We start from the raw sequence: 24,874 nt of genomic DNA, 5'->3' as shown, positions 1-24,874 counted from the left end.
GTCTAGTTATACGAAGTTCGTTTTATAGATAAAGCGAGCGAAAATAAGCATTGCCTTAATATCTTTTACATTATTTTGTTTACAAACAACTTCCCTGACATCAATTAAGAATCTTTAAACATATGAACAATCAATTTTCAGAAAAAATAATATTACATACCATTAACTGAAAACGGAATAGGGTCGTATTGAATGATTGGCAATATAGTACCGTTCAGTGTACTAAGAGGATGCACACGCTGTAACGTGACGCTAGCCTATTAGACTGATATCCGAAATGGAACACTGTTAAAATATATGATACAGAATTTTCAGTTTACAATATCAATAACTGTACTGGAAAAAACAATTTGTTATCTGTCATTTTCTTCGATGCATGTTATCTCTATTTAAACTTGAAAATGATGAAATTGTGCAAAAATCCAGGAAACCACGTATGGTGTGACAACACTTAAACACCTAATATTTTAAAACAAGAAAAACAATCGCTGAATGGGATTTTTAGACAGATATATGCCATAAACTAAAAAGATTGAATTTTCCCGAATTGTTTTTATCGTTCCCAGATATTGATTAAAAAATGTATTTAGGTGGTGTTCCAGTTTGAGTACTTAAATTGCTAAAAGAAAGGGCTGATCGTGTATGCTTCAAAGAACTCTATCAATAAATATAAGCACAGCTGACAAGTATACAATTCATTAAATAAAACACTCGGGGAATGTTAAGACTTAAACAAAAATCTGGATTCAAGCAAACATTTGAAAACAGCCCTTTTAATTATAATTAAAGAAATAAATTAAGTAGAGATAGTGATAACATACCAATACCAATCTGACATTATGAACATATCCTATTTACCTTAGCACGCTTATCCACCTTCCGGTGTCAAGGTTGTGAATAACCAAAAAGCGTTAAAGCAGGTATCGGCAGTGCTAAAAAGGGAATAAGTATGCTCTGAAAACATGTTTACTCTAAACAAAGATTATTGGGGCGGATTTGTTTTTGCGTATTGGAAATTTAGAAGAATCTATCGCTCTGTAAGTGTTTCAATAACAGGTTAAGTAAAACTTTTAAGAACTAGTAGCGAAATCAATCAAGTAACTCTAAAACACGCTTGAGAGCATTATAAACAACATGTTTAATAGGATATGATACTTTAGGAAAATGATGAATAAAAATTCGCGATCACCTAAATGGATGGCAAAATCTTTTAGGAAACAGATGGTTTATTACAGGTACATCGTGCATTAAAACAAATGCCAGCACAATAATGAAATAAGTAAGAATGGTTAATAACGGACTGAGATTTTCCCCACATTTTTTAAAATATTTTTAACTAACTTATCCTTCTGAAAATATCCGGAAGAACCCCATTGTAATTTGTAGATTTTAATACCCTATATGAGTATGAGATCAATATCTGCATGAAAATAGGATCAGGGGAACAATAGAAAAGAAACCGAAATGCATTCCGGGAATGAAGAACCTAGATTACAGTCAAAGAGTAAAAAAGGTGCAACAACCAACGCTAACTCTTATATACGTGTCCGGGGAGGCAAGCGTGAGCTATTTATATCACATAATAAATCTAGTATATGGCTAGAAATGCAGAAGTGTAATCTTATGGGGGATACTGCCGATCGACACAGCGCTACACGACATTCCATGTTATAATGATCTTATTGTCATTGTTTACATTGATATATATGTTTTCGTATTTAAATTGTATTTTTGCACATTCGATTATAATGAATTTGTAGTTAAACATGATTCTAAAAGCATATTTATGATAACAATATCTATAATTTATACACAAAACACCTTATTAAACAACTTTGTGGGTCCACATGTACAGTATTCAATTGTGGTGTGCGTAGTCCAATACTAATGCATAAAAGCAGAATTACTGGACAACCTGTATGAAATCGATTCCAGTGTTATTTATTCTAATATGTATTAATTAGTTAAGAATACACGTATTTATTAGTACACATTGTTAGTACGTAACCTGATATTTAAACATCAAAAGTCACCATATGTTCGTTCACATCAGGAAACTAAACCGTTAATCAATATTGTTCATTTGATCACGATTTGTACCGCTGATCAGAAAGTGGTAGAGACTGTATTATAAAGTGTTCCATGTCTTTGGAAGATGACAATTGAAGGATGAAGAACATCTACATGATGGAGTCTTTTTCGTTGACCAAGATTTTGGTATTAATGGTGAGTAAAACATACGGCTGTTAGTTGTTTTTGAAAGAAGAAAAACAAGTTACATCAATCCTACAATTTACAGTTGACATACCCATAATACCAAACACATTTTATATAATTTTGATGTGCGTGGTATTGCCAATCTTTGCGAATATTAATTTATTCCATTGATAGAACACTGCAAAAAATGAAATAATTTCATGACATTGGTAAAAAACTGCAAAAAATGAAATAATTTCATGACATTGGTAAAAAACTGACAAAGCATGAACATATACATCACAGGAACGTATCCAGATCAAATTAATCAGATACACAATAGATATTATCATCATGGTATAGTAGTATTAATGACATGTTAGTTTCGCGTATATTTTTAGTTCATTATCGCCTCCATTTTTCATTTTGTTAATCCCAAAAAAAGTTTGATTTTTAAAAAATATATTTTCTTCGTTGTCAGATATTATGATTTTTATTATCCATTGAGGTATAAATGACTTATACATATTCAAATATTAATACAAGTTAAAGTTATTAGAGAAACGAGAAAGTAATGCACAATGTTAATCAGTTTTTTGTATTAATACATGTTTTTGTTATCTTTTTAAAGGTAGCGTTCGCACTAGCTCTTGGAAATGTGTCGACTGAAACAGGTAAATGTAAAATCATCAGAAATGTGCATGCCATCAATGCATACACATGCACTATTTCTTCAGTTCCACATTGTTTTCACACATTTGTTGTGATATAATCTAAACACGCGTATATTGAGTTTTGGAACTTTTACATTTTCACCATATTTTGTTTCTAAGTCTTTACTACACAATCATTTCTGATATTTTCCGTGATTTAAATTTTTGTTTGATCAAAATTTGTTGCGAAATCGCGAAAATAACAAGCTTTTCTTAAAAGGTATAGGTTTTGATTTGTTTGATATTAATGTGTGTAACCGAATTGTTTTATTTGATCTTACTATTTTATATATAGATACATGCGTTTCCCTGCCTACTCGTGGGAGTTCTGGTAATTGTCCTCCTTTGAATGAAAACGGCACCGTCATCGATTTTGAACCAAATTGTCATAATCTGTGTAGTACAACTGCTGACTGTCGGAGCTTTACCTTAAAAATGGACTATACAATCTGCTATATACACCAGTGTCCGTATTTCCAACCCTCCAAGGACCTTTACTTGACATATTTCCGGAAAGTTTGTTCAGGTTAGTAAATTCATTGATTTAAAATGTACATACATTCCGTAGTAGTGACGAATCTTCAATTAACATAAATCAAATGATCAGAACCATTTCTTGTAATATCCAGCCCGTTTTCTCGAATGTGATATACATATACCATTTATACAATATTCATCTGACCAACAGGGAAATGATGAGATTTTTAATTTTTTGGTGGAGACTCTGGTTCTATAATATCAAATCTATTGTGTAGTCCGGAAAGATTGTCTTTGTCTCCTGTTTAACGTTGTTTCCTATACCCCACGACAAATTCTTTATACCAGAGATAGACGGACGGTTACATGGTGTTTGACACCGTCACATTAAGAAAAAAGGATTCTGGCCGTGGTTATAAGAGCTGTGTTTAAAATGAAGTTGTCGGAATTTGAGTAAAAAAGCAAATGGATATTTATAATCTTACACGTAAAATGCGGTACAATATTCATAGATTAAAACAGAATAAGAAATAATAAATAAAAACTTGAAGACACCATTCCAGAACCTCTATACTATTCAGTTAAAGAACAATACGACAACCGCACACATCTTTATGACAAAGCATATTGCTGTATCTTTACTTACTGTAACTTACCTATCATTTTTTTTTTAAATTACTGAACATTATTTAAACTATTGCATGTGCGAAAAATATATAGATATTAACAATGGTTATATGAATGAAAATGTACGTAATATTTAAAACGTGACTATGGTGTCAATTCTTTTTACAGCATGAGGTGTTCCGTCTTTTCATATTAAAGAGTGAGTTCTCTTGCGGGTAGATATTCATTGTGAGGTCATAATTTTGTGGGCGCAATTGATGTTGTTTCTCCGAAAAGTATGCCGTTACGCATGCAAATACAGAATTGTTTAGACGAAATCAATACTTATCAATCAAGGGTGTCTATGAAAACTATTGACTTTCGTTATAGATGGATCATGTCACATGGAGATCGAAGCAAAAGGTTTGGATGCCAACTGCACGTCACCCCCAGTAGTTATGGAGATGCCACGTGACACATGTCTTCAGACATGTGCAGAGAGCACTGGTTGTGAAGCTGTGACGCTGAAAACAACTAATTTATGTTACTTATTTAACTGTACATCATCAATACAGACTGATCTGACTCAACTGTTTTACATTTTGGAATGCACAGGTAAAGTATATCTTAAGTCATATACTATGCAAGTAAACCAAAAATCTTATTAATCAGACGAAAATAATCATCATCATCATCATCCTTCATTTATAGCATTTGTCTTATTCAGTAAACCAACGTTCCGTCACGGATAAAAAAAATTCACGATGTTTCATCAAAAAAAAAAAAAATCGTGAAGATAAACATTTGTGGATATAGAAAGTGAACGAAAATCTATAAATAATGTAGGTATTTATTCGCTGAGATAAATGTATTCGAATTACAAAATTTTCGAAATTAAATTAAATCTCACGTGAAAAAAGTTTACAGTATGACCGAGTTATTTTTGCTATAATGACATCACACAACATTATTGACTTGCAAAGTTGACGATACCCTAACGTACGCGGCTATCTATTCATGTAATTTAGGATAGAAAATAATGATTTGTTTTATAAAAACAGTCATGTCTAATTTAAATGTACGGACCATAATTCGGTTAATATAATCTTATTCTGACCAGATATTATGTAAAATAAATCGTTGTCGGTATATAACACAAAAACAATGATAAATTTAATATTCACATTAATTCAAAACACAGTTTCGCTGTCCACAGTAAATTATTCATTGACGATTCTACATATCAAAATATACTTTAAATTCAAATGATTACATACAGAATCACTTTTGTTTATCTCACAAATATGACCGATATTGATTTGTAAACAGATAAGTTAATAGATAATCATTATTTTTATTATATTTGTTTGATTTCAGAAACATGGATGTTCACATTTTCACACAGGCAACGTATGTACCATTAGCCAGCAGTGTTTCATAACAATACCTTGAGTTCCTGATAATGATAAAAATATCAAACAGTAAAGTTTTATGTGCCGTAAATAGGCGAAATGTTTGACATGTTATTTGTTCTACAGTAATCCATTGAAAACTATAATAGGTTTGATGAATTTAGCCGTGAAAATCATTCAAATGTATGGTGCCTTATACACGTAAGTAACATCACAGAATTTATGCACTGTATAATTCTAATGTCTTCTGTATATTAATATGGAAACATACCTGCAGAAATCATTCTAGCATTATTAATAACAATGTAATATTGTAAAATGAAACTGTAGACCACAACTTGTCTTCATGGTCTGACCCTTAGTACTCATTTCACTGCACTGTAGAGGCAAATATAATTATTGTTGGCAGTACTGCCAAAATAAATTTTAGTTGTAATTTGTACTTGTAAAAATACAACCTATGTATTGTAAGAAATGTAATTTTTAAAACTTTTTGTGTTGAATAACATACCAAAAGCTTATCTTGATGCATACAAATACGGCACATAATACTTAAACAGATTTTAGTAGCTTTCACTTTAATTTCAAATATGACTAGTATGTATATATGCATAAGATAACTATAACGTTGTAATAGCGTACAGTACATTTAAAAGATTTGTAATATTATTGTTCTCATATTTTTTTTAATATTTGTACAAAGTAGTTGGTTGATGTGAACGTAATATGTCAATCTCAAGTACTCGAAAGCTATCATTAAAGCTGTCTGTTCTCGCTGTAAAGATCTTAACCCCTATTTCGCCTAGTCTGTTGTAAATTTCATTTCTAACATTAATGAAAGGTACATATATACAGCTCTGGCCCCGATTTCTCGAAACAAAAGTGCAGACTTAAATCAAAACTTAAGTTTTTCTCCTTATGTAACTTATATGAAAATGTATGACTTAAGTCAGTTTTTGACTTAAGTTTGTTTCGAGACTGAAGAAGGCCCTATAGTGGCTGAATATATATTCCATAGAAATGATTTTGATTTTACTTTGAATTTATTTATTTTGGCCTTTTATTTCGGATTATTAATATACTAGCTGTATGACTTAAGTCAGTTTTTGACTTAAGTTTGTTTCGAGAAATCGGGGCCAGGTGTTATACGGCAGCACCGCCAAATCCTCAGCCGAGGCCTTCCCTCATTTCATGTTTAGACTTCCAATTCTGTACTTTGATACGATACGTTACGTTCCATTAAAAGATGTAACAACCTACTGTTCGGGGTCACTTCAACATGACACTTGGCCTAGAACGGAACATCTTCGGACATACTGTTATCCGTTTATACTTCCAAGAGAATCAACCACACCAAATATTTCGTAAGCGAGTCGCACGCTGATTGACTTACCATAGGGGCCATGCTTTTCAACGTTTCGGGTTTTGGGACATACCAACAATGTATTATTTACACAAGATAGTTTTGAACCATAAAATCAATAATTGACATCAATAGATCTTTTAAATAAGTTGTCATCACATCGTGTATTTTGTTACCTTATACCATTATGATAGTTGTATATACTTGATACATTCATACATATAATGCCTTACAATATAAGCTGTTCATATTAATTTGGTATTCCTTGCAGTTGTAAGTTTAACACCAGATTGTTATTATGATGATCTCGGACTCGGTACCAAAGGTTTCTGTAGTGATGACGTCATCGATGAGGTATATCAGAACTCAACCTTGTCCGGATGTCAAAACATCTGTGATTCTACGCTGGACTGTCGAGGACTGACGTTTAATGATGATCTGCGAGTCTGCAGACTACATAATTGTTCTGCCAATTATATCTCTGTTAACGGAAGTTCAACCTCTTTCCATTTAAAGCGATGTGGTATGTAGTGTTGATTTATCAAAATTATCAAAAAGGAAGATTTCATTGATCATTATCTGAACTGTGTAATATTTCTCTGAACACAGTTATTTCCATGAGATGGTATGTTTATCCTGTCGCGTTTCAAAAGTTATCTCAAAGGCATCGAGCGACAGATGAACGTATCAATAACATTTCACTCTAACTGTATGTCACATTATATTATTTGTCATAAACATAAAATACCATATACCTATCACTACTTTGAGATTAAGTTTATTTTGAATATTATTCAAGAATCATCCAACCAATTCGAGACTGTTGGAGCAAATACAAGAGCTACGTGTGCAGAATGGACGACAAATAACTATTTTAAAGTAATCACCGATCTTGACTGCCAGATAGCATGTCTACGTCACAGTGGCTGCGAAGGAGTTACCGTTAGGCCTTCACGGAAATATACATGTTTACTGCAATCATGTAGTGAATCTGTTTATATAGATGACCCTGATATTTCATTCTATTCCAAGAATCAAACAGGTAAAAATTTGACAGCTTATTCTAATTATATACATTTTGGTAATATTATTAGCATGTGAATCATAATCATGAAAAGTTTTATGGATTTCATGGTAAGTTGTTGTTGTTTTTTTTTTTTTTTTTTTTTTTTTTTTTTTTTTTTTTTTTTTATATATATACGAAAAGAAAAGTTTTATGGATTTCATGGTACACATTTGATAAAATATTTACAATGTCAATCTTAAGGAATAGAAGTACAAACTTTAGTTACATAACTTTGCTTTTAAGCGTTTTGTGGTTTTTTGCCCAATATGACTATCATTTAGTATTAGTTTTACGTGTTCTTCAAAGGCATAAATAAGTTTGCACAAAAATATGTTCTCAGTTATTGTATCATTTCTTATTGACGATATTTTTTTTTCTGTTTTCTTTTTTTTTCTATTTTTTTTAAAGGTGCTGGGTTTACCAATCATGGAACATACAGAGTTGGCAGGTGTAGTGTTTTGCCGAACATTTCACGATCTCTTGATTTGATCACATGTGCTGACTTATGTTTTAATATGACGGAATGCCAAGGATTTTCCTTTTATCCTCATAGGTTTTCTTGTAAATTTCACTCCTGCAGAAGCTACAAAAATTTGACGAATTATGTTTATTTCACCTTCTATTGGAGAGTATCAGACCAAATCGTTAATTCACTGTCGAATTCTTCAGGTAAGGAAATATATATCATGAATGTGTATCGTTTTTTCCCTCATAAGTATTGAATTCACGTTTTAAAAGATGTACCTATTGACCCATACTCAATTATGTTATCCAACCGCGGTTGCTAGGGAATTGTGAACGTATTTTGTCGGGGTAAGGACAATTTACATGTGCTAGAAAATTACGTGATGTGATCAATTCCTGCAGTGTAAATTGTATAGGAAGTTATTAATATGTATCTTTAAACAAAAGTCTATATATACAAATTGTATCAGTGTTATAATATATAATCTCACAAACACATCATGGTGTTTTATTCCATGAAAAATATCTCATCTTATCTATTTCAAAGATCATATTGTTTCAGAACCAGAACTGCCGACCGAGTCTCCTTTAGAAGGTAGGCGTTTTTCATGTTAATTTATTATAAACTTAGAACAAACATAATTAATTGTAATTATTATATTGTTTGTTTTAAATATTATATTATTGTGTGAACTAATAAAGTCGCGTAAGCCAATTAGGCATACATGTACATATATATTGAAAGTTGGTAATATACAAATCATTCTGTCTTGATTTCAGAAAAAGAATATTTCCAAAAAAGTGAGTATTGCGTATTATATAACGTCAGTCATTTTATCTTATCATTGGTCGATATAGAAATCAACATGATCTTAACAATAGCTTTATGTGTTGAAAATTTAGGTTCATTATAAAAACTGTGTTTGTGTCGGCAATGATAACTAACAATTATAATACAGTTTAAGAGTTAATTTACGACTAATACATTTCAAATTAAATCAGTCTTATTTTAGTACCATTGCTAATTTTTGATGGTATGCAATGTAACACTAAAACAATACGATGTCGAACGGTAACCATACCAAACAAGTTTATACCGTAAACCAACTTATTTTCTTGGAGACATAATTCCGCGATTTTATATATCTATGGACGTTTGGCGGAGATTTCACAGTCTATAGTTCTGGAGTCTATGTTACCAGTATTTGAAACAGTTTCGCGGATATTTATTTTCGCGATCTTATCGCCTACGAGATATGCGAAATTTAATGGGACGCGAAAACATTTTGATTTACAGCATAACAATCATCGATAAAATGATTCATTATCTATCCTTATTTAGGATGACATTTTTATTGATACATTTATCATTTGACATATAATGTTTTCCTTCCTTCTATATTATTTTATTATTCATTTTTCAAAAGCGATTTAGGATGAGATTATACCTTCGCATAAAAGAGTCGATTCAAGTCAATTAGAGGCGACGTTATAAATGGTGACGTCATTGGTTGTGTTATGAGGTTATCATATAGATAATGTGATAAGCCTATGAAAATACACGTTGCATCCAAGATTAAATTATTGCTTAATGATATAAAACATGATGTTTTCTTTGTTTAATGACAAACTTATATCTACATATAGATGTTACATGCGATTTTCAACCAACAACAAACCTCAATGCAATCTGCACCTCAACTAATAACGACTCGGTGTTAGTCTCCAATGAAACAGACTGCTTTCACTTGTGTGAGATGAAAGATCAATGTAGCGGTGTGACCCTGCGGAGTGCCGGTATAACTTGTTACCTACAGTATTGTGGAGAGTCAGAATACACAACCAACGTTTACCTGCGATTTTTGTCAAAACAAGGTAAGAGATACAAATAATTTATATATAATATACGAAAAAAGAAATGATATAAGGGCGCGTGAGTTGTTTACTAGAAAACACTTTAAAACAAAATACTATAATACTAATAATAAATCATTTCAGATTTTGTGAAAAGCTATTATAAATGATACTTAAATTGTTTTATGTAAATGTGTCGGTGTAATAAGGTACAAGTAGGCATAATAACATTTCTATTTTTAGGATTGGGAATTCCCAAACGAGGTTAGTTCTGCATATCTATTATAAGAGCATTTTTTTAAAATGTAAAATGGAATGATAATAAAACTACGCTTACATACTAAATAACAAAGTTGATCAAATGGGACAGGCAAAATAAGTAAGAATGAGCGAGTTAGTTTCCCCCATGTCATTTAAAGTTGAATATCATCATCACAAAGTGTCACAAAACATACAATGTGTGAATAAGGATTCTTTTATATCATGGTTCAGATTCATTAAAGCAAACTGTTGACACAGTGGTAAATGGTGCATGAAACATCACACGTTTTGAAAGAACCGCAACAGTCACTGCCATGTTTCAACCTTTCGGGTAATATCGAAGAATCAGGTTCCATTACGTGATCAACATCGACAATACCTGTATAGATCGGAACCTCCCGAGTCGTATCACGTGATCAACATTGGTAATACCCGTACAAATCAGAATAGATCGGAACAGTTATTTTAAATATGTACATTTGTTGTATGCATAACCAAGATGCTCCACCGCCGACAAAGCATAAACGATACTCATCATTTGAACAATAATGGGAATAATTCACGTACCACGGAATACCTGTTAACATTTGTGCGGTATTCGAATTTCAAATTGTAATGGATTAATACTCTTTGTTATCATCCCGCTAAAACGACGTTAGCGAGGAGCTTCATCGTACAACGTCATTCTATCACCAATAGATACAATAGTCCCGCACAAACGTTATCGGGTATCACTTGGTACGAGAATTATTCCCATTGGTGTCGTGTATATATGAATGTTGATTTAATACGAAATAGTAATATAAAAGAATTTATTTTGCATACGCAATCAGTACCTTATTCCATAAAGGACATACATAATAATAAAATGCCACAGATTTTTTTCGGGATGCAATTAATTATCTTTTATATTTTCATCTTGAACTAAAATAAGAAGCTCAAACTTTCCAATGGTGGTAAAGTTATAAAGTAAGTCAATTTTGTAACTGAAGAAAAATACTAAATCGTCTGCTACTGTTTTTGATAGAGAAATATTACCATTTGTCAGCGGTGAAGCATTGTTAAAAAACAAAACTATATGAATACAAATTATGATTGCTCTACCCTTTTCTGTGCAATGCAATTCTTATTTGACAGTGACGAAGAACTGCTCATATAAATCTAAGGGCCCAAGAACAGTAATGGAATGCGGCTATATTTCATCAACAACGTATTCCTTTGCACAATGTCAGGACACTTGCACCCAACACCCCGATTGTAGCGGGTTTCAATATGTCAACACGACGATGACATGCAGACCATCGATTTGTCCGGAATATATATACAAGGAGAGTGAATTGGTCTCTACTTCCTTTTATACCAACACCTGTGAGGGTAAAGTCGTGTTTTATTAATATGTTCTTTTTAAAATTAAAATCGACTAATGACACATATCGATTGGTTCACGCGAATTTCTTAAATATTTTTCCATGAATAAAGCCTAACTTCAAACAAATTATTCCATTTAGACTTAAAATAAAAACGAATGATATATGAGTAAGACCTTAATTATATAATTGTATATCAGACAAGCGCTGACTTGTGTAAAATGTTTCTTTTACCATAAAAGTATAAAAAGGTGAGAACATCCTTATTATAGCCCATTCTACTGAGGAAGATTATTCGATAAATAATATTTAGAATAATATAACTTTATATAGAAAGGATAACATGCTTAGCCAAAGGCTAATCTACCGCAAGGTCCTCTAAGGTTAGTAAAACATTTTATGGTTAATAAAGATACATTTTATATAAATACATGTACCATATATCACAAACAGTAATAATTATATCGTAATCATATCAGTCCATTGCGGACAACAAAATGTTATCATTAAGATAATTGTTTCATAAAACAATGATACATAATTAATAAAATTTTAGCCACATGTACATGAAGTAATTACACAATATATATCACAGTCAGTGTTAATTAAAATTATCACAGAATGCACAAACAATAGTTGCACAAAGTTATTTTACCATTTAAATGGCATCACTACCGTATATACATACATTTATATGCTAACATAGCAAAGAGTAATATATATCGTTTCTCGTCTTTCTAACTAATCCTTTACTTCCTAATGTCTCTCTTAACACATGTGTGTGTATATAATGGTACTGGTTTGTAATCGAATATCATCGTGTAATAGGTTTGAGTCTTCATATCCATATCATTTGTAGACGTGCTATACTACAAAGATCACGGACCCCAGAGTGCCGGTACATGCGGTATATTTAAAACGATGCAAGTACAGACAGAAAATGAATGCCAGTTGTTATGTTCTAACAACTCACACTGCCAAGGCGTGACGGTAAACAAGCCAAGGTACCAGTGCTGGAGACACTCATGTCAATCAGGAGCACCGTTTGTGTACATTGATGGATCATCCTACTTGAAAGTCTGCAACGATAACTTTGGTGAGATTTGTATATAGCTGTATATCATGCTTCAAATATTATTTATCTTATTTGAAATTATATGTTAAATAATAAACCTCAATGTACTAGTGCTGTGAAAGACTCGCAGACGGGAATGTTTTTACAATAGCACAAGCACATGATGTTATTTGTAAGCTCAGTTGTAGTGAGCTTTGTAAAAGGAGAGATGCAGTAGAATAGTTGGCGCCAAAGTAGAGGATTGGAGAGCTGCTTAGCTGTTACTTTTTTGTCTACGTCATGTTATTCATTAACAGTATACCTAAACTTGCTCGATTTGGACGCCAACGTTGGTGGTTCAAAAAAGTTCTGCTTTTATCAATCAAATTGTCATATTTTGTTATATATACTTTGTCTGGCCGGAATATATATAAAATAACATGGCATGTGTAGCGGGATTGGACTGGGTCGATCATAGGTGACCAGGTATCTAAATCGGTAGAGCATTCGGCAAGTGTTCGAAGGGTCCAAGGTTCGAATCCCTGTCTGGCCGCTACATTTTTAGCTCGTCTATTCGAAGAATAGGGGGAGCTAATGTTGTCACCCCGGCGTCGGCGTCGGCGTCGGCGTCAGCGTTGGCGTCCCATTTCACGTTAAAGTTTTTGAGCAAGTTTCTGTGTCGTCAATTGTTTAAGCATAAGTCATCATAAATGTTTATGATTTTATTTTCCTAATGTGTATGGATGCTGAACGTGATAATACAACCACTTTGGGGCCCTTTATGGGGTTTTTGAGTCTGTTAATTTGTCATATTTCCATGTTTCATTTTTTGAGCAAGTGTCTATTTTGTCAATTGTTTAAGCTTAAGTCAATACAAATATTTTAACACAGGCCTTCATTCTCTCACACCAGTACATGTAGTGTATTTCTAATTTTGAACTCGCTAATAAGATACCTGAAAAATTCATTAGCAAAACTTAGTAGATTTACATTTCTTCCTGTACAATTTCAATTTTCATAATTGGGAAATAAGTGAACATTTTCCACAGTATAATTTTTCAGTAAATTAGTTGCATAAAGTGTCTGGCAATTCCTATTTTAAACTTGTGGCAGTTTATTTTTAAGTGTTATTTCATGTATTTCATCCTCACTTGATTGCAAAAAAAGATGCCATTATTTTTCACATAGACTCATAACATTGTCTGTGTTAACCATAAAAAATGTATACTGCAAAAGAAGACATTTCAACTTCTGTTGGAGGCAAAATAATATAGACTGAGGGCACTGCTTGATAAATTTTAAATAGTAAATACTTGAACATCAACTTCTTCTGAATAGGCGAGCTTTGCCGTTCTCCAACAGCTCTTGTCTAATCTACTGTTACACATGTAATAAGCTGTATTTATTCATTAATTTATAGATACTTCCTACACTAGCCGGTCGACAGAATCTACGTTAGATGGAATATCATCCACGGCCGAAGTTACAACTCAATTCGTTTCAAATGAGGAAACACAATCGACTTTTAGCCGAATAATTTCATTTGAAACATATTTTCATATCAGCTCAGATCAAATTTCACAGACCACTCCTAGTCATACAGGTGTCATAACACAGCAGACCGCAAGTCAAGTCAATTTGTATGGTATAATAATACAACCTACACCCAGTCAAGCTTTGTTTTATGGATCACCTACTCTGACGTCCGGTGAAGTTAGTCAGTATAACACACTACAATTTACTCTCAGTCAGGCGTCGTCATACGGAACTTTGTATGAAACATTACATCATACATCCAGTCCAGATATATCATATGGAAATCCTATTATGATGTCTAGTGAAGGTAGTCAGTTTGACGTAACGCAGCTGTCTGCCGGTCAGTTCGCTACGCCTTCGCTGGATCTTACCACAATAATGTCTTCAATGTTATCCACTGAACGCACAGACTTAAGTGGTTTTACGCCTGGAAGTGTAAGTATAGACCTATCAACCGTGTCACTGAACGAACACCACAGCACGACAACACTTGGATGTTGTGTTGACAGTTCATTATATTTATCATCTTCTTTGCATACTTCATATTCATTTATTGATGAAACCATGGTGACTTCCAATGTGCTTCCGTCTGCAACACTTTCAAGTTACCAGTCAGTGACGAACTATAGCCTCATGGTGTTTCTTGGAGATGTGTGTAATTGTTTTTGTCGATTGGAAAACAAAACAATTGATACAAAAATACAGGAATTGAAATCTAATACTCAGGTTGATAAATCTAAGCTATCCAGTTCTATTAGAAAACTAAATTCAGCAGAGGATAGACGAGAATCATCTATTGGTATTGGTACCGTTGGTGTAGCTTTAATTGTCACTGTAGTCATCGTTATCGTACTCAGTGATGCAGTGGCTATATTCTGTAAGTAGTAACACAACTGAATTGCATTTTAAAGCATAATGGAGAGGCAATGCATAACTTACCAAAAATTTGAAAAAAGAAGTAGGCAGTGATATGTTAGGGCGGTACTACAGCAAGTGATGTAAGCAAAATTACTAAAATCGAAGTAGCGCTTCATAATGTGTTTATCACATAACTGGCTCGTTCATCTACGATCCTCTATATTTTGGATATTTATCTGATTGACACCAAGTCAATCCTTAGAATGATTAATGTCTTTCAAGTTTCACTTACAAGCTGTGGCAACAGTTTTGAGTTGTACGTATGATTAAAACTGGCTGAAGTCTAGTCTGTCTTTCTTGTCATTGTCCAGTATACATAGTAACTAAACAAACCAATTTTCGGAAGAGTTGTTTGTTCATTACCATATCTGTTGACCTTTTACTTTTTTTAATATCCTCTCGTGTTATATTGACTTCTCCGGTACTATATACCTTTGCGTGCTACCTTTTCGTGTATTACGTATGATCAGCAGAGCTTCCGATTTACCAATAACTGTCCTTCATTCACTTATATCATAGGGTCTAATAATATTTGCCACACTAGCTTTATGTTAGCCTGAGACTCAGAACATGCAGCTAGTTATTTCCTTTCTCCTTTACTGTACTAAGATACATCATAGTCAAACTGCTGTTTTTGAAGAAGTGGTCATGTATCAATTTCTTTACAAAATACACGTACATCAGAAGCATCAATAATAGGTTGCAAGTTGTGTCACAAAATGTGTCAGGTTACATTTGGCCTGATACACATATAGCAGCAGAAAAAAACATTTCGCCATTATATTATATATTAACACAAGAACAGATCATGCCTTATACCATATTGGAACGCTATGTATTACAGGCTGTTCTTACACACGCTCTACTATATAAGAGAAAATTCAGTACATAGATCACGTGACACATATGCTATTATATATATAGATCCGGGCAGGTATTATAAGATCAGTGTACCTGCCTATAACCAAAATGGAAATAAAATACCATACAGAAAATCTTCCTAGATTTAAAACACGTGAAAATCGATCATCAATGACTTCACTGGAATACATGCTTGTTTCCCTTGACAATTATAAAATGGGAGTTATCTCCCTTGTTCTCACACAGCGTTATATACTATATTTATTTCTAAAGAAATTTTCAGACTGGACAGTTTGAATTGTCCAATGATATTGTTACAGTGAACATTTTATTCATGACATTTGTGACTAATAGGATGCGTGCACTGTTTTCTTCATCAGACACAAATGATTAGGCAGCATAACTAGTGGTAAGGTGTAAAACTGTACGAGTTCGAAATGAATTATAATGATATAGCATAATGTTGTTTACACAGAAGTGCTGAAAACTAAACCGACCATCGATCTTCGACTTTCATTTGGAAGGGAAGATAACTCGTATGCTATCCCAATTTTGTGTAATTATGCTGCCTGGTCGTTTTATCTGATAAAGGTGACAGTGTACACATAATGTTTTCCATCGAAACGTTACACAAATAATTTATATGCATGTGTTGATTATAGGCTGTTTTTTACAGTACATTTGTATGTGTGTATGTGTTTGAGAGTCTATTTAGTGTTTTTGTATATTGCATTGAATTAAAATTAAAAAAACTTACACAAATAAACACAAAAATCAATATAATCTACATGTTACGAGATACCTCATAACTCACCGATACAGTTTTACAGTATGACACACTGTATTATATAAATCACGTGGTTATGTAATATATTATAAACACAACAAAGGCTTTATATTTTGAACATAGTTTACACAAAGTTCGAAACTGAACGAATAAAGGTTATTGTGACATTAGGGAACGCAGTAAATTATTGTATTGCAACGATATATATGTAGTAGCAATTATAACCCCATTCTGTATAATATGAAAAGTCCGATATATAGAAGTTTTCGTATGTTTTAAGGTTTCTTTCGCGATTGTTTAGTGGTATTACGATTATGAAAACAACGAGATATGTTTGATTCGTTTTCGAATACGCCAGCCATGTTTATATCTACATATGAAACACTTTTAAAGCTCGAAAATCAGATTGCATGCATATTACATATTATAGAGTACTTAAAATATCTCGCCAGACATTCATTAAAACACATATTTATTGTCAAAAACGGTTGACAATAGGGATTCGACACATTTTTTCAAACTTAGTGATCTCTACCTGAAACATTAAATAAATGTATACACATATTGAATTTTTTAAAGAAAGAGAGAAAAAAGATAGACGAAAAAGTGTGGGAAGAAATATTGATATAGTTTATTTTTGCAGCACTGAAAATTTATTAAAGCTATCTGACTGGCTGGGAAACATTGATTGATGCTTTCTTAAAATGTTTAACAATATACATATTGCATGAAAAACCTTAAAAGTCAATAAAGCACATTAAAGTCAGTCGATAAAACTGGTTTATGCCAGTGACATATATAAATTAATCAAGTACATGTTAAAGGAAATCGGTGAAATTACATTGTTGATTACCGATCGGTCTGTACCATATACAGTAATGCCATAATAAGTTATGAGTTATGATGATTGCACAGCGTATACTTTTGTATCCAAATCAATTCGCGTCCAACACTATTAATAAGGTAGTAAGAATCAGCGTGTTGTCGGATACTTGAATGTGTGACATTGCATACGCAGCTAAGTAGGCTACATTAGAAATGAAAGACTCACATGTGTTCCTTCACATAATTAACATAATGTTTTTTTTACATCAAATCAATATCTTAGACTTGAAGGTATAAAACGCTAGATTGCAACGACTAATTCTCTTTAAACAGCACAGTAGAAATGATTAAACATATTACGAGGCTTAGTGCATCAGTAGACTGCTTAACAGATAAACGATGGGAAGTTATTGGATAACAACAGTTTTCGCTTTAACGGTAAGGGTTTAGATAACTTTGCATGAATTGTTCACACATACGTTATGTAAATCATAGAAATTGGTAATTGACAAGACACTTTTTATAATGTATTGTTAGTACAATACGGTTTACAAGAGGCATTACTATTAATAATGTAACACCTAATTATAATTTATTATTTCATGATCTCAATTTTTATCGAAGTGTTTTATTAACAGATTCATTTAAGATAAGAATTATATTCAGTAGCCATCTTCATAACTTTTCTGTAGATGTGTCCGGATACATAGATATATCATTTAGACCAAATTATAGTTATATATGTGCCCTGAGTCCCATACAAACGAATCAAGAAGGACTTTTTAATGTTTTATACACCACCAAAATTTACCAATATTTTGAGAATAAATATATATTAACTATATATGTTTCGACTTTACAAGTACAAAGAAGAAGTGATAATGATTAAGGCGGTACTGCAGTGCAGTGAAATGAATACATATGGTCAGGCCATGAAGCGAAGTTGTGATCCACTATCTCACATTATATTTTAATAAAGATATTAGTACCTTGTAAATACAAAGTTATTTCTTCAAGTATATTTCAATCTAGATTAATATACGACATCATGACCAAACATTTCACAACGCATAAATTACTGTAATTCATTTTTATAAGACACCATACATGTTTATTCCATTTGAATGGTTTCTCTAATATCTGACTTCCAACGTGATCTTGTTGTGTAGACTAACCGCTGAGGAAGCCTTTCCTTGCTGCCCAAATCTGTAACATATCAAACCTGATATTTTCAGGTTACTACAGAAAAATAGCACGTCAAAATCTTCGCCCATTTATGGCATATACATGTGTGAAGTTAAAGCAATATATATAACACTATAAGCTACTAACAAAATGAGAATTGCATACTGCTATGTATTGAAAATTTTGTTTTTGATAAAATGCAACATTAAACCCACCAATGTTATGCCGGTGTAACGTTGAAAATGGACCCCGTTTAAAACTGACCTCAGGTCAATTTTCAATGTTGAAAATGACCCCAAAACCGCTGAAAGCTGAACTTAAAGCGCACTTTTCACACCGACCCGTTGAAAATGGACCCCGTTGAAAAATGACCTTTCTCAGGAGAAGACTTAGATAGATTTCTAATCCTATTGACATTTTATCAATAAAATATTTGGAAATTGAAAGTGACCCCATAAGAAATCGTTTTACACAACGCAACACAAGACAACATAACACCATACAACCACACATCATTACGCAACACAATAACAACACACGACAACACACAAACTACACAACAACAACAACACACAACACAACAACACACAACACCACAAAAAAACCACAACATCACAAAACATAACACAACACAGCAACACAACATATCACGTACAACACAACATCACACAACACAACAACACACAACACAACCACAACACAACACACAACCACGCAACAACAACACCACACCACGCAACAACACACAACACAACCACACAACAACACAAAACAAAACACCACATCATCATAAAGCACAAAAACACACAACACATCAAGTACAACACAACAACACACAACACAACAACATCACAACACACAACCACGCAACAACAACACAAAACCATCTTACAACAGCACAACACAACAAACCACAACCACACAACTCACGACAATACCACACAACAACACAACACAAACAACAAAATACCACAACAGCACATCACACAACACAACCACACCATAGTACACAACCACGCAACAACAATACGGTTCCAAGGAACAACAACACAATAACACACAACAACACCACACACGACACCACTAAACAACACAAAACTACAACACAACAACACAACACACAGCAACATGACACACAACACCACAACACACATCACAACGACACATCAACAACAAGAAACACTGCACCACACAAATCACATCCACACAGCATCACACAACACAACAAACCAATAACACACAACATAACAACATTACAACACTACACACAACAACAAACCACACTACAACACAAAACACAACCACACCATACCACAACACCACATAACAAAACAACAAATCCACGAAACAACACAAATCAAAACACCACAACATCACAAAACATAACATCACACAAAACAACAACACACAATACATCACACACAACACAACAGCACACAAACAATCACGCAACAACACACAACAACACATAGCAAGAACACATTTCACAAAACACAATCACACAACAGACGACAACACCACACAAAAACATAACACAACATCGCATCAAAAATACCACAACAACAAATGACACAACGCAACAACACACAACACAACCACACCACAACACACAACCACGCAAAAACAATACAACAACACCCAACAACAATACAACACCAACAAAAAAAATAACAACACACAACACAACACATGACACCACCACACAACACAACATCACACAACATTACACAACAGCGATAGTTCATAGATGCTTATGTTTGAATAGTAACGGCGAAATCGATATTTAGATGTACAAGAGAAACTTTTTATAGCCGGCCAATAAAATTGCAACCGAAGCCTCGCTTATGCATATTATATCGACCACGAAGCCAGCAGGAAATTTTAATTAGATGGCTAGGATGATTGTCTTAATGGAGCTTATATCGTCTTAATGACGGCACTTTGTATAGATGTATAGGATGATTTTGAAAGGAAAATTATCGCTCTTTCCAACTTGCAGACTTGTTTTGATTTTTGTTTTTGTTTTAATGCCTACAAATTGTGTTCCTGTACACAACCATCATAAGGAGAATTCAGTTGTTAAACAGATATAATTTGTAAACAATTTTTTTTCGTAAAATAAATCGACGTCGAAAATATAATCATAAAAAATCATTAAGAAACAAATTAATAATATCCCATAATTATAGTTTTGTAACACTATTCACTGGTACTAGGAAGTGAACATCACATAGTACCAACTTTGCATGCAGTTGATAACAACATTCCTTTTTATTTACTACGTTACCTCAGTGTTATATAGCAAAACGGACAAAACGACTATAGAAAAATGAAAGTTTTGAAGTACCGTATTCTCCATAATAAACATACAGGCACCTAAAATATTTACATGAGGTATTTGTAACGATGATAACAATACAAAATCTCAATTCAAATCGCGGTGATTACGTAATTTAAATACCAGCATACCATACAGAAGGGGGTCTTATATCAGGAATGGCGATAACTGAATTCGAGAAAAATGTTTGTGCAACAGCTACTTGTGTCAATGCACTAAGGTCATTTTCAACAGACCATCCGTTGAGAATTGCCCTAGACACTGTCAGTTTTCAACGGTATGTTCAATTTTCAACAGCATTCGGGGTCTGTTTTCAACGTTGAAAAATGACCCGAGGTCAATTTTCAACGGAGGTCCATTTTCAACGTTACACCGGAAAAATAATTCTGAAACAAATATGGTGGTACAGCGAGGGTGTAGCCTGTAATCATCAATTCATTCCAATTTTTGAATATTTAGTGCTTGCACAGATTTTCAGACTTTTCTAATAATGCATTATCGTTGAGATATTCTAATATAGTAGGACATACTACAGGAAATGAAACATAGTTGAAAGCCAGCATATTATATCATGATAAGGACATTCGAATCTTTATTGTTCAAGAAACCAATTTGTCAATAGTTCCATATTAATAAAGTAATGGAATATGCCTATTTCTATTATGTGTGTAGTTGCAATGCATGTACAGTAGTTTGACATGTGATAAAGGTATTGATTTGGTCCTTTTACAGGTAGTGTTTATTTCCGCATTGAAAATTGTTTTAGCTGAAACAGGTATGTCATCAGAACAATACATAAATCTATGAAACGATTCTTTAAATATAAGTTCTCGCTCAATTGCTGGTTTCACTCTCGAAAACAATTGGGTTTTCTGGGTTTTATAGGTTTTTATTAACATCGAATCCATCAAGAAATTGAAAAAAAATCTCTTTCACAAAATTATTTCAGATCTTCATCTATATCATATTATTAGTTAAATGTTTGTAACTTTCCCCATCTAATTTTGTCTAAGGTAATAAATGTATGAACACTATCATACACCTATCCACCTCAACCAGAGTAATTGATTTATCTCGAGGCTCATCTAGGGGTTGAAAACTCATCGAATCCACAAACTTATATTATATGAAAAATACATGATATAATCCGGTTTAAAGCAGCTATACTAATATTGATACGAAATAAACAATTTTTTTGAGTATTAACATTATGAAATAGGATTGTCATCAAATTTGTTGCAATATTTATTTTGAATACAACAATAACATGCCTTTCTATAGAATCTTGTAGGTCCCCGCCAGTACGTGGTAGATCGGCAGACTGCCCTCCTTTGAATGGGAATGGCACCATTGTCAGTTCGATATCACAGTGTTACAATGATTGCAAGAAAACTGCCGACTGCCAAAGTTATACATATAAAATGGACTATACTATCTGCGCTTTACACCAGTGTCCTTCTTTCCAAACTTCAAATGAAGGGTTCACTACTTATTTCCGGAAAGTTTGTTCAGGTAAGTATATTCTTTGACACAAACTTTGAAGGTGAACCCATATTTGTTTTCAAATTGTAATAATCAATTTTTTCTTTGTATTCATAACAAATTCGACTTTTTGATTGGCAGATACTTTTTCTTCATACTACTATGAAGTAAACGTCCGAGAAAGGCTCGAAAACCCGACGTTATCATGACGTAACAATAGAGACGTCGACGTTGCGTATTGATGTAGAAAAAATATGCAACTGGAAAATAAATGAAATAGTACACTTTAACTATTTCATATTATTATTTAATCTGAAAATTTATTATTACCATTGATGTAACTATTTTTCAACTTCATCGAGTCATGAAATAAATTTTGTTTGCAAACTTTTTTGTGAATCTGCTATGCGGATCCACACAGTTTGCAAACAAAAACTTCTTTCATATTCCAATGAAGTTAAATAATAGTGACATCAATCTTGGCGCCCACCAAAGATTTACCTATGTCTGACACTTGACAGATCGATCTTTTCTCTACTTTTAAAACTTCAACTACCAAAAACTAAGATGGCGGCCTGGCAGCCATCTTTTTGACCAATTGGTCCCAAACACAATAAAATCAGCTAGGGTCATAGGGGAACCTACGAACGAAATTTCAGAATAATCACTTCAGTACTTCTAAAAAATAGCGATAATAAACTTTAACTATCGAAATCCAAGACGGCAACCTGGCGGCATATTATTGAAAAATCGGTCCCAAAACGCAATATGCAGAACAAGGTAGTAGGGAAATCTACATATGAAATATTAGAATAATCCCTTCAGTACTTTTTTAGAAATAGTGATAACAAACTTCAACAATCAAAATCCAAGATGGCTGCCAGGAGACCATCTGGTTTACCGATCGGTCCCAAAACGCAATTATGCAAAACACAGGCCCTGGGGAAACCTGAGAAATAGCGATAACAAACTTAAACTATCAAAATTGAAGAGACAATCTTATTTATCGGTCGGTTCCAAAACGCAATATGCAAAGCAAAGGCCCTATGGGACACTACATATGAAATGATCCCTTCAGCACTTTCTGAAAATAGCGAAAACAAGGATTGTACTTTAAGAAGGACGGACCATGGACAAAAAGCGATTTTAATATTTCTCCATCTGATGATGGTGGGCTAATGAGGATATTTTTTGGAAATGTTTAACATTGGTCAGACATACATACGGTGGACTATATGACCTCGAATGGGATGGAATGAATCCACCATTGGGATAACGTGTAGTTATTGTCATTAATGCAAATCTGATTGGCCAACATAGGAACGAACACCGTTTAGAATTGGTATTGCTTGCATAACATATAATATCCAAGATAACGTACTTACTTAAAGTTATATATGACGCTTTCAAAAATAGTGCAGTTTGAAAAGTCAATGATTTTTCATTATTATTACCTATACCTTTTCGTGATTTAGTTCGTCAACGACATGTTTAGATGGACACAGATAGCTGAAATTGCTGAACGGGACAGGTCATCGTAAATTGATGTTGACATGAAAATCAGCAAACCAAAGCCAAATCTTCTCTTCAATAATTTTATTGCATTAGAAAACATCAAATTAAGATAATTTGAAATGAAGTAACCTAATTGATAAATCAACAAACACATGATATTTATTTATTCTCCCCCCACGCCCTCTATGCATAGATTTGTTAAACGCAAAATAATCTCGATATTCCAGTTGTTACTATCACTGTCGTTATATCTATCCACGATATCACAGGGGTTACTATCACTGTCGTTATATCTATCCGCGATATCCCAGGGGTTACTATCACTGTCGTTATATCTATCCGCGATATCCCAGGGGTTACTATCACTGTCGTTATATCTATCCACGATATCCCAGGGGTTACTATCACTGTCGTTATATCTATCCATATATCCAGGTTACTATCATGTCGTTAATTATCCCGATATCCAGGTTACTATATGTCGTTATATCTATCCCGATATCCCAGGGGTTACTATCACTGTCGTTATATCTATCCACGATATCCCAGGGGTTACTATCACTGTCGTTATATCTATCCACGATATCCCAGGG

General features: G+C 33.2%; 1 protein-coding gene across 1 annotated transcript; it reads left to right on the top strand.

The window, feature by feature from the left end:
* Positions 1 to 2,115: 2,115 nt before the first annotated feature.
* Positions 2,116 to 15,662, top strand: LOC138329488 (uncharacterized). Its single transcript, XM_069276513.1, has 14 exons — positions 2,116 to 2,226; positions 2,828 to 2,870; positions 3,205 to 3,435; positions 4,383 to 4,607; positions 5,370 to 5,402; positions 7,039 to 7,290; positions 7,567 to 7,809; positions 8,242 to 8,502; positions 8,861 to 8,893; positions 9,079 to 9,099; positions 9,946 to 10,173; positions 11,551 to 11,787; positions 12,640 to 12,876; positions 14,255 to 15,662. Exons 1-14 carry the CDS (start codon positions 2,170 to 2,172, stop codon positions 15,253 to 15,255), a joined length of 3,102 nt encoding a protein of 1,033 aa, XP_069132614.1. The 5' UTR covers positions 2,116 to 2,169; the 3' UTR covers positions 15,256 to 15,662.
* Positions 15,663 to 24,874: the final 9,212 nt, after the last annotated feature.

The sequence above is a fragment of the Argopecten irradians genome, chromosome 8 (assembly GCF_041381155.1).
Source record: "Argopecten irradians isolate NY chromosome 8, Ai_NY, whole genome shotgun sequence".
Classification (NCBI taxonomy): Eukaryota; Metazoa; Mollusca; class Bivalvia; order Pectinida; family Pectinidae; genus Argopecten; species Argopecten irradians.
The sequence above is the reverse complement of the archived record's forward strand: the minus strand, read 5'-3'. Positions and strand labels throughout refer to the sequence as shown.

What these genes read in the sequence shown, in the direction of transcription:
- LOC138329488 (XM_069276513.1), top strand. Translation starts at nt 2,170, where the DNA reads ATGAAGAACATCTACATGATGGAGTCTTTTTCGTTGACCAAGATTTTG. An exon ending in TTTCCGGAAAGTTTGTTCAG is followed by an intron (nt 3,436 to 4,382) that starts GTTAGTAAATTC and finishes CTTTCGTTATAG; the next exon opens with ATGGATCATGTCACATGGAG. An exon ending in GACCGAGTCTCCTTTAGAAG is followed by an intron (nt 8,894 to 9,078) that starts GTAGGCGTTTTT and finishes TCTTGATTTCAG; the next exon opens with AAAAAGAATATTTCCAAAAA.